An 11,886-nucleotide genomic window follows, 5' to 3' on the forward strand; every position below is an offset into this window, starting at 1 on the left:
TTATCCACAGTGCTGGTTTGCGGATAGTAACAATACAATAATTTGTTTTGATTCAATCCCCCAAAAAGGTCCCAAGGATATTCAAAGAAGAGAGAAAAATTAATAGGATTGTAAAAGGTAGCCTTATTTTTAGGCTTTTTATTTGTGAGCCTTGTTGGCACATTTGGAGCCTTTTATTTAAGGCCTTGTTGGCCAAATAAATGGCCTTGTATTTTGAGAGGATGTGGCCAATTGTTGGCCAAACATTTCTTTCTTCTTTTCCTATATAATGAGGACTCTTACTCATTTGAATACACACCAACAAGACTTGAGTCTTTATTTCTTGTTTCTTACTTTCCTCCTTTATTAAGAGTATTTTGTATGAGAGCTAAGTGTTGGGAAGCACTTGTATGAACCCTTCATTTGGAGTGATATTGTGAGATTATTCTCTTAGGGTATTTGGGATTAATTTTGAGTATTTATTCTAATTTTGTACACATATTGGTATAGTGAAATTGCTCCTCTTCGCTTGTGGACGTATGTCACATTGACTGAACCATGTTAAATTGGTGTCTTCTTTATCTACTTTAATTGCCGTTATTATCAACTTGCATTGTCTTTGTTATTGTCACTATAAAGTTGTTTGGCTAAATTCCGCACTACCCGAGTTTCCGATCCTAACAAATTGGTATCAGAGCCGGATCTAACCGGGTTTATTTCAGTAACCAATATGACTTTAACAAAGACTTATGTTAAAAAATTTGATCGAAGTGTAAACTTCGGAATGTGGCAATTAAAGATGGAAGTTATCCTAATTCAGGATGGCTTAGATTTGGCATTGCAAGAAAATGAGAAGAAGTCGAATAAAATGACGGATGAAGAGTTTACCGTCATAGACAAAAGGACAAAAACATGTATCATTTTAAATCTCTCAAATGAGGTTTTACGTGAAGTTTCTACAGAAACCATAGCCAAAGGCATATGGGAAAAATTGAAAACTTTATATATGAAGAGGACGGTGGAAAATAGACTTTACCTGAAGCAGAAGCTGTATACAATTCGTATGGGTGAAGGTACTTCTATTCTCTCTCATCTTAACACCTTTTATTTCATTCTTATGGATTTGAGTAATATAGATGCTGAAATTAAAGATGAGGATCAAGCCGTGTTACTACTTTGTTCTCTACCCCCATATTTTAAGCACATAAGAGATATTATGCTTTATGCAAAGTATAATATCTCTTATAAGGATATAAATCTATCTTGAAATCAAAAGAACAGATAGATAGTGATATTACTTGTGAAGATAGTGGAACTCAAGTGGAAGTTGGCTTGTTTGTTAGGGTCAAATCCGACTCTATATCCAGATACAATAATTTAAAGTATCGCTATTGTCATAAGAAAGGTCACATTATCTCTGAAAGCTATAAACTGAAAAATAAAGAAAAGCATAAAGAAAGAAAAAATGAGCACAAAAATATTGACACCGCCGAAGCTAGTGTAGCAACTGATGAGATTGAGGGAACTATATTTTGCAACTAAAACTAGTTTCAGATTAGACAATGAGTGAATTTTAGATTCCGGTTGTTCATATCATATGTGTCCTAGCAGGGATTTGTTTTCTACATATGATTCAGTTGCAGGTGGAGTTGTCCAACTAGGTAACAATGTTACTTGTAACGTTATTGGGAATGGTACAATTCAGATCAGAATGCACGATGGTGTGGTGAGAACTCTCATTGATGTTAGATATGTTCCTGAGTTGAAGAAAAATCCCATCTCTTCGGACACTTTAGAATCCCTTGGGTGCAAATTCACTGGTGAAGATGGAGTTCTAAAAAATTTTCAGGGTGCTCTTGTGATCATAAAAACACACAGATCTGGTTCGTTGTATACTTTATTGGGATCTACTGTTACTACAGTTTCAGTATCAGACAACTTGTCTGATTTTGATGGCATTAAATTTTAATATATGCCTATTGGGGCTTTTGCGGAGAAGGTGAAGCAAATTTACTATATCATCCAAAATTAGGCCAAGGTGGAGATCTGTAAAAGGTGGCCTTATTTTTAGGCTTTTCATTTGTGAGCCTTGTTGGCACATTTGGAGCCTTTTATTTAAGGTCTTGTTGGCCAAATGAAGGCTTTGTATTTTGAGAGGATGTAGCCAATTGTTGGCCAAGCATTTCTTTCTTCTTTTCCTATATAATGAGGACTCTCTACTCATTTGAATAAACATCAACAAGACTTGAGTCTTCATTTCTTGTTTCTTATTTTCCTTCTTTATTAAGAGTATTTTGTATGAGAGTTAAGTGTTGGAAAACACTTGTGTGAACCCTTTCTTTGAAGTGATCTTGTGAGGTTATTCTCTTAGGGTATTTGGGATTAAATTAGAATATTTACTCTAATTTTGTACTCTCTTTTGTACTCTTATTGATATAGTGAAATTGCTCATCTCCGCTTATGGACGTAGGTCACATTGACCGAACCACGTTAATTTGGTGTCTTTTTTATCAACTTTAATTGTCGTTATTATCAACTTGCATTGTCTTTGTTATTGTTATTATAACGTTGTTTGGCTAAATTCTGCACTACCCGAGTTCCCGATCAGGATGATTCACCCAAAAAAATGCAATAGCTTATATGAAGTTGCCCGATATGAACGTACAGGCGGTAACACCCTTCACCTTGGTTCAAAAACCTTCCCTCTTGCAGTCTTTTCCTCTCAAGAATAGTTCTATTACACTTCAAATATTCAACGAGGAAAAACTTCACTGACTCAACAAGTATGCTTGAAGAGGAATGTAAACTATGTGAAATAAACATAACATGCTGTCCTGATCAGTAGGAGGCGGCGGCTGAGTTTCTAGCCTTGAATATAAACAATAAATCACTTCTCTACAACTGCAATTCCATTCTCAAGAGTTGCTTCCTGGTAAAATGGTCAGGAAGTTACCGCACCTGGCACTTAAATTAAGAGCAAGGTTTCTGTGGAGCGTATAATTGAATATTGAATGAGAGAATGGAGAAGAAATTCCAAGAATGAGTTATTGTATCCGATCTCCCGATTTATGTACCTTGCTTCTGATTGTCACTGCCCTGCATGTTGCTTTGCATTTCAAGCAGCTTGTGTTGCTCCTCCTCATCAGCTACTTGTGGATTTACATCTTTCATGCCCTTGGGCTTGTTGCTTGTGGACTGCTGGTACATAATGCCACCAGACATGCAGATCAACAGCCCCAGTGTTCCGATAAGTTTGGAGTGTTTATCCCATATAACTAGATTTATCACCACTGTCAAAAGTTTGTTTACAATGCCAAGAACAGTAAATCCTGTTGCAGAGATTGTTCTACGGCAAGAAAATCCAAAGAAGGATATTGCTAAACCAAATAAACATGACAGGGCTACTGGTAACACCACTTGAAAGCTATGCCAATCAGACTCGTCGTCAATTTCACGTTTAATCTTCTTCAATTCACCCATTATAAGTAACTCTATAGGAAAGAGAAGCAATGCCTCAAGATTGTTGTACAGCACAAGACCCCATGTGTTTAGACCAATTGTCATAACCACGTGCTTGATGTAAACAAAATCAATAGACATGCTCACTAAATAGGCCAAGGCCCAGCTATAAGCTGTAAGAGTGAACTGGTAATCTGTACTGACATAGAGCACGCTACCAGCGAAAATTGTACCAAGTGACAACCACATTTTTATTGTTGGCCACGGCTGGTGCAAGTAGAGGGTCTCTCCTATCGCAACAAAGATGGGGACTGCTGATCTGAAGACAATAAATGTATCAACATTGGCGTGGAGGAGAAGCTCACTGTTTGTGAAAAGAGACAGGTAGAATATAATTGCTGCAGGTAGGAACCTCCACATTGTTAGAAGATCAAGTTTATCATGCTCGATAAGATTAAGCCATCCGCACACAAGAACTCCAGCTGCACTTGTGAAGTACTGCAATGCAGTTAGTGCTCCCGGGTACGGAAATTTCATTATGGCCCACTTGTTAATGATGGAGAGCAATGATGCTGAAAGACAGTACCCAGCAGCTATGCCATAAACCGATGCTTGCTCAAGTAAGCCACTATACCAAGTTGATTGAAAACTCTGTGACAGGGAAGAAGCATCCAAAGATGCCCTGGAATCTTCATCTTTGGGATTTTCCACATCTTTTGACATCTAATCTAAATAGACGAACAGAGGAAATTTTCATATAAGTTACAATTAACCATTAACAACTATTAAATCTTTTACCTTTTACTACAAAAACACACAGCAGAAGTTAACCCTGCTGCTTTATGAAGCCAAATCCATTTACTGAATTATCTAGAAACAGTAATTTTGTCACAAACATCAAAACTTCATCTATAAGCAATTGCAATAATGGGGTTCATTGACATTCATAGTATAGAAGATGCTATATCACATATAATTATACTCAACTCGGTGGAATTGTTGATCTATAAGCAGCCCATAGTGGGTGCGCTTTTGTAAAATGTAGAAAATAGAACTCTTAATTCCATTCATATCTGACGAATTCAGTACTAGCTTCTCTTTCATTATTTAAACTTCTCTGAACTAACGAAATATTGAAAAACTTTTACTCCATTTTAAGCTATTTTTGTCTATTCCTAAGCAGCTAATTAAGAATTCACCTTATTCTTCCCCAATTTTTTTATTGCGCTGCAGTTTTTTAGCTGTGAGAACATTGAATATTTGAATGCATGGATTGTTCTAAGCCCCTAACGCCTAGAGAATTGGTTTGGCAGATCAAAAACTTCAGCTCCCCCTCCATTGCTATTTCACTCTGCATTAGTCTTCAGACAAAATTGCAGCTACAAAACACCAGCATTGACAGAAAGTCCGAAGTTTATTTAGTTGTTCCATCCGAAATTCCTTATTTATTACCACAAAAGGCAAACCCGTCTTCATATTTATGAAAAATGAATGTCATCAAAAAGATTATGTGACATTATTCACTGTCTTTCCTTTCCTTCTTTTTTTGGCTGATAAACCCCATTATGTAAAAATGGTTCAGACCCTGTGATCCACTAATAATTGATTTCGAACCCAGTAAAATCAAATGGTCCATGGAAGAAATAAATACAAATGATAACTGCCACCTTCATGATTCAGATGCATACCTTGAGCAGAATATAGGTAGTAATTTTTTCACAACCACTAGTTCCCGCTGCGCCGCAACCTGCAACAAAAGTAGTCATTCAGCTCTACATCTTACAAAAGGAAATAACCGATAAAGATTAAGAAATGGGAGAAAGAAGATTACCGGTGCTGAATCCGGCGTCGGTAGCGGTGGCTCGTATACCGCAGAGAGAATGGGAGCTAGAGAGAGCTGAGAGCAATAGGAAGTAAAGCGTATGTCGCTTACTAAGCCCTTCATTGTTTTTCGAATGTCAGAATTTAAATCCTCAAGTTTTTCAAAGCAACAAACAAGCCCTTAAAGTTTAACAGCTAAGGAAAATTGTTAAGGTTCTCCGCTTCTAGGGGTGTCAAAGGTTCGTTTCGGCCAGTTATTTTATAAAATTTATATCATATTAATTTTTTAGTTATTTTATTAAGTATAATTAAAATTAGACTTTTCGAAACCGTCTCAATCATGTCGGTTGCTCTTCGGTATCGATACGGTTCGGTTAATTTGTTTTAAGTATCATATAAAAGTCACCGGTAGAAGTAGAATGCATAACATACATACTTTTATAGGACTTAGCAAAACTCTTTAGATATTTTAACTGTTTAAATGGTGATGAATTAAGAAAATATGAAAGATGGCCTGAGTGTAGATCCATCAACTATGCTACATCAGCGTAAAAGAAACTAAGCAAAGACAAAAAATAATATAAATCACACGAGTGAAAAGATATTAACTAAGTTGGGACTCAAGAATAAAGTCTATAGAAAATTATATATTCAAAAAGATAAATGTAAATCATATACATTGTAGTTTGATACTCATAATTGCTAAAATATATTGTCTCATGCTAGTAAATATGCAGGAAATAATTTAGTTTCAGTGGGAGTAGCATAATAAGTTTGGGAATTACAATTTTGAGTCTAATTACTTGTTGGTTTGTAACTGTTTTCATAATTCCAAGGCCCAAGGAAAAATTGAATACTTTATTATTTTTAAACTTAATATATAAATATATTTTTCACATATAAATTTATTCGGTATGGTTCAGTATTTTTTTGGTTTATTTTCATAAAATAAAAAACTTGTCCTAATTATCGGTATAGTTATAGATTTATATAAAAACCTAAGATTTTATCAAAAAATACCAAAAAATTGGTTCGATACGATACAATTCGATCGATATAGTCGATTTTTAAATATCTATTGACGCGTCTATCCACTTTTATAGCGAGAGACTCAGCCACTCGGGGGTGTGCATTATTTGGATTATTATGCCAATTCATAACTGTGAGTTTTCAGTTTCGCTTTTTTATTTTTTGTTTTGGCTTACTTTTAAATGGGGAATATAAATTTTTGTTGTTCGTTAGGATTTTGCTGTTAAAAGAATGAATTAGCTATAAAAATTGATATTTTCATTTTCATAGCAGAAAGGATGGAACGTTAAAAAAAAAGACAAAAACAAAAAGGGGTGAAACTAATAAGAATGTGACGAGTACAAAATCAGTATATAAAATTTAAAGTTCGCTAGTCAAATATAATATAGAAAAATATTGTGTTCACAAAGACTAATTTAAATAATACTCAAATAATTATTGGCTAATCGATATTAGGATGAATTACACTTTTGAATTGAGATTTTTAATGACTACAACTATCAAACTAAAATTATGACCAAGTAAAATCAATCACAGCAAACTAGATATTTGAGCTAAGACGGGTTATTATCAATATGAGAAATAAGGGTTGCGATATGATAGGTGCAAGAAAGTTATTTGGGATTTAACTCTATTTAACTTTACTTAAGATGTTCTAATGATTCTCACGAATTAACTAGATGATTATCTTAATTGTAAGATCAAGATTCTTCTCTCGAATGAACCTAAACTCTACTAGGTAAATTAATATGAATCACTATGAAGATATGCAAGAAAACACAAATGGAATGGTCTCTAGACAAACGTCTATCGAATATTATCCTAACTATGTTTAATCAACAATTCAAGAAGCTCTTTTGATTACCTAGAAGAATCAATAACTAAATCAAATAAAATATTGCAAAGATAATCATCAAAATATTTTTCTATTGATTAAATAAATCGGTGAACAAATTTGCAATCAATTCAAAGCCACATAAACGAATTCATGCAATTAAATAAGAGTTAAATCCATAAATAATGCTCAAAATACCATATTCATCGAAACTATAGGGAAGAACTACTCCATAAATATGGAGAAATTCATCATAAATAGGTTAAAAAACAAAGACAATATTGAATTTAACGATTCGATACAAACTTCTATTTTGCACTAATCGTTGATTAAAAAGTTGATAAAATTATGCGTCTTCTTGCCGTAGCCGCTCTACAAAGATTTTCAAAGTCGAATCTCCCGTCAAAAATGAGTTAATGATGTTTTTATACCTAAGTAGTCTTGGACTGAAATAGCCGTAATGGCCCCCCCAAAAAAAGTACATTGAGCCAAAATTACAATGAATAACTGAAAACAATAATCACAATCCCTTTAGAACATATAATGACAACTCAATATGGTAAAACCCATATTTGGTTACGAAACATCAAATAGAAGCAAGACATGTGATGAAATGTTAAATATAATAAATAACTCAGGTAAGTGCAAAACATAAGCTTTTAGAAACAGCTATGAGAATGAAATATCAACCTCGTCTCAACACAATCACATAAATAAGAAGACACCCCGAAATATCACATAACATCATCAAAATGCCACCCTTATTACGCCACATATGCATATAAAAATGATATGTTATCCTTATTTCGCCACATGCATATACAACCAACCTTATTTTGCCCCACACGCATAATAATAGACAAAATTGCACAATAAAAACCTCGTGCTGACACCCCCAATCAATTAGCTCAACATGTCCATAAGTGCCACGGTACCACAAAAACAATAATGTCAAGCGCCACAATATCACAATAATGGTACCAAAGTTTTATCAAAGTATAAGTTCACAACTTTTAGTAACCGTGCACGAGAACATAATAAATAATCATAGAAGCGGAGGGGTGTTCAATAGATAAAACATGATTATGGCTAAGGCAATGAAATGATCATGATCAAAAAGTCATAAAGTGATCTCACAAGTTTCATATAAAGTTCATTATCACATTAAGGCATATAATAGCCTACAGTCTATTCTGGTCAAAACCACACATAGTACCCGTATACACGCTCATCACATCATGTAAACGTCACTTATCACATCACAAAAATCAACAAAATAGGGCTAGAACCTAAGGGGTATTCTCCCATACAAGGTTAGGCAAGATACTTACCTCAAATACGCTAAATCAATTCACGAATAAGCCCCTCCCGTGCAAATCCACCCCCAGGCGGCTCAATTCTAGCCAAAATAACTTAATATCATAAATAAAAGCCATAGAAAATGATTTCGGATAATAAAGTTTCGATCTTTAATTAAAATAAAAAAAGTCAACTCAAAAAGCCAACCCAAGGCTCGCACCCTCGAACCCAACCAAACTCATAAATTCTGAACACCCATTCAAATACGAGTCCAACCATACCAATTACATCCAGTTCCGACCTCAAATCGATTTTTAAATCAGCAAATCTCACTCTCTAATAACATAGTTCAAAAATTCCCAAATCTCATCTTTAATTAATGTAAATTAGGTATAATAATCTACGAGTAATTAATATCTAACACCAAAATCAAGTAAGGATCACTTAACCCTTCAATTGTGATGAAAATCCCTTCAAACATCGCCTACAACCGAGCTCCACAACTCCAAATAGTGAAAAATGACCAAACCCTTCAAAACATAAAGTATGCCAGTGATTTTGCATCTGTGGTCACTTAACCGCATCTGTGATACCGCTTATGCGGATAAAAAGTTGTATCTGTGATCCCTCTCTCAGCACCGACCTTCTGCTTCAGCGGCTCTATATACGTACTTGTGCTTCCGCTTCTGTGGACAATGCACCACATTTGCGGTCCTTGCTCATCCAGCCCAAATTCGCTTCTGCGGAGGAATATTTGCTTCTGCGCTTCCTTGTCCGCACCTGCAGACCCACCCTTCCCCATCCAATCACCGCATCTGTGGCCAACCAACCGCTTCTGCGGCGCCACACTTGCAACCCAATAATCGCAGGTGCGAAAGCACCATAACTCAGCAAACTTCAGCAATGCAACCAAGTCTCAAAATGGTCTGGAATCAATCCGAAACACATACGGGGACCCCGGGATCCCGTCCAAGCACACCAATCAATTCTAAAACATAACACGAACCTACTCGAGGCCTCAAACCACACCAAATAATATCAATACTATGAATCACATCTCAATTCAAGCCTAATGAATTATTGAACTTTCAACTTCCAAAACCCATGCCGAACCATATCAAATCAGCCCGGAATGACCTCAAATTTTGCATGCAAGTAGAAAATGACACAACTGACCTATTCCAACTCACGGAACAAAAATCCAAACCTGATACATCAAAGTCAACTCCCGGTCAAACCTATCAACCTTCCAAACCTTTAACTTTTTAACTTTCGCCAAAAAGCACAATATCAACCTACATATCTCCAAATACACATCCGGGCATACACCTAAATCCAAAATCACCATATGAAGCTATCAGAACCATCAAAACATTATTCCAGAGGCGTCTATATAAAATTCAAACTCCGATAAACTCTTACAACTTAAGCCTCTAACGTTGGTACTAAGTATCCCAATTTACTCTAAAACCTCATCAAAACCAAACCAACCACCCCGACAAGTCACATAACCACAATATGCATAAGCAAGGCATAAAATAGGGAAATGAGGCTAAAATGCTCAAAACGACCAGCCGAGTCATTACATTCTCCCTCTCTTAAACAAATGTTTGTCCTCGAATGAGTATAGAGACATACATGAAGTGCCAAATATATGAGGATATCGGCTCCGCATATCATGCTCGGTTTCCCAAGTCACCTCCTCGACCAGTTGGCCTCTCCACTGAACTTTCACCGATGCAATGTTCTTCGACTTCAACTTTCGAACCTGGTTGTCCAAACTACCGGATCCTTAGCGTAGGTCAAATCCCTGTCTAATTGCACTGAGCTGAAATCTAACACATGTGACGGATCACCATAATACTTCAGGAGCATGGAAATCTGGAACACCAGGTGAACTCCCGATAAGCTAGGTGGCAAAGTAAGTCTGTAGGCCACCTCACCCACTCTCTCAAGAATATCAAAAAGGATAATATATCGAGGGCTCAACTTGCCCTTCTTACCGAACCTCAACACACCCTTCATGGCGAAACCTTCTTACCCACCATGAATGCCACAACACGAGCCCTCCTATTTGTATAACTCTTTTGCCTGGATTGCGCTGTACGAAGCCGCTCCTGAATCTGCTTCACCTTATCTGAAGCATCTCGAACCAAATCAATGCCCAACAAACTAGCTTCCCAGGCTCAAACCAACCAATCGGAGAACGACATCGCCTCCCATATAAGGCCTCGTAAGGAGCCATCTGGATGCTAGTCTGATAGTTGTTATTGTAGGAAAACTCTGTGAGCGGTAGAAACTGATACTATGAACCTCCGAAATCAATAACACATGCACGTAACATGCCCTCCAATATCTGAATAGTGCACTCGGATTGTCCGTCCATCCGAGGATGAAATATCATACTCAACTCAACCTGTGCGCCTAACTCTCGTTGCACTACTCTCCAAAAATACGATATGAATTGCATGCCTCGATCCAAGATAATATACACCGACACACCATGAAGGCAAATAATCTCCTGAATATAAATCCGAGCCAACTGCTCTGAAGAGTAGATAGTCATGAGTGGATTGAAGTGTGCATACTTGGTTAGTCTGTCCACAGTAACCCACACAACATCAAATCTTCTCAAGGTGCATGGGAGTCCAACTACAAAATCCGTAGTGATACGCTCCCACTTCCACTCCGGAATATCAAGTCTATGAAGCAAACCACCTAGTCTCTGATACTCGTACTTCACCTGCTCACAGTTCAAACACCAAGAAACATACTCAACAATATCCTGCTTCATCCTCCGCCACCAATAGTGCTGCCTCAAGTCCTGGTACATCTTTGCGGTACCCGAATGAATGGAATACCGTGAACTATGGGCCTCTTCAAGTATCAACTCACGTAACCCATCCACATTTAGGACACAAATTCGACCCTGCATCCTCAACACCCCATCATCCCCAAAAGTAACCTTTTTGGCATTACCATGCTGCACCATGTCCTTAAGGACAAACAAGTGGGGATCATCATACCTACATGCCTTGATGCACTCAAACAAAGAAGACCGTGAAACCACACAACTAAGAACCCATCTAGGCTCCGAAACTTCCAACCTCACGAACCTATTGGCCAAAGCCTTAACATCCAAAGCTAACGGTCTCTCCCCAGCTGGAATAGAAGCAAGACTACCCATGCTATCAACCTTCCTACTAAATACATCAACTATCGCATTGGCCTTTCCCGGATGATAAAGAATGGTGATATCATAGTCCTTTAGTAGATCTAACCACCTTCATTGCCTCAAATTCATATTTTTTTGCTTGAATAAGTGTTGTAAACTCAGTGATCCATGAACACCTCACATGACACGCCGTAAAATAATGCCTCCAAATCTTTAATGCGTGAACAATGGCTGCTAACTCCAAATCATACACTGGGTAGTTCTTCTCATGGTGCTTCAAATGATGCGA

General features: G+C 36.9%; 1 protein-coding gene across 2 annotated transcripts; it reads right to left on the minus strand.

The window, feature by feature from the left end:
• Positions 1-2,664: 2,664 nt before the first annotated feature.
• Positions 2,665-5,403, minus strand: LOC104119337 (GDP-mannose transporter GONST3-like). 2 transcript variants are annotated; one of them, XM_033652320.2, is made up of 3 exons: positions 5,270-5,403; positions 5,127-5,185; positions 2,665-4,161 (listed from the first exon to the last, which is right to left on the minus strand). In XM_033652320.2, exon 3 carries the CDS (start codon positions 4,159-4,161, stop codon positions 3,046-3,048), a length of 1,116 nt encoding a protein of 371 aa, XP_033508211.1. In that variant the 5' UTR covers positions 5,127-5,185; positions 5,270-5,403; the 3' UTR covers positions 2,665-3,045. The 2 variants fall into 2 exon arrangements, with proteins under 2 accessions (XP_033508211.1, XP_009629113.1); XM_009630818.4 differs by having other exon boundaries at positions 2,665-4,166.
• Positions 5,404-11,886: the final 6,483 nt, after the last annotated feature.

The sequence above is a fragment of the Nicotiana tomentosiformis genome, chromosome 6, assembly GCF_000390325.3.
Source record: "Nicotiana tomentosiformis chromosome 6, ASM39032v3, whole genome shotgun sequence".
NCBI lineage: Eukaryota > Viridiplantae > Streptophyta > Magnoliopsida > Solanales > Solanaceae > Nicotiana > Nicotiana tomentosiformis.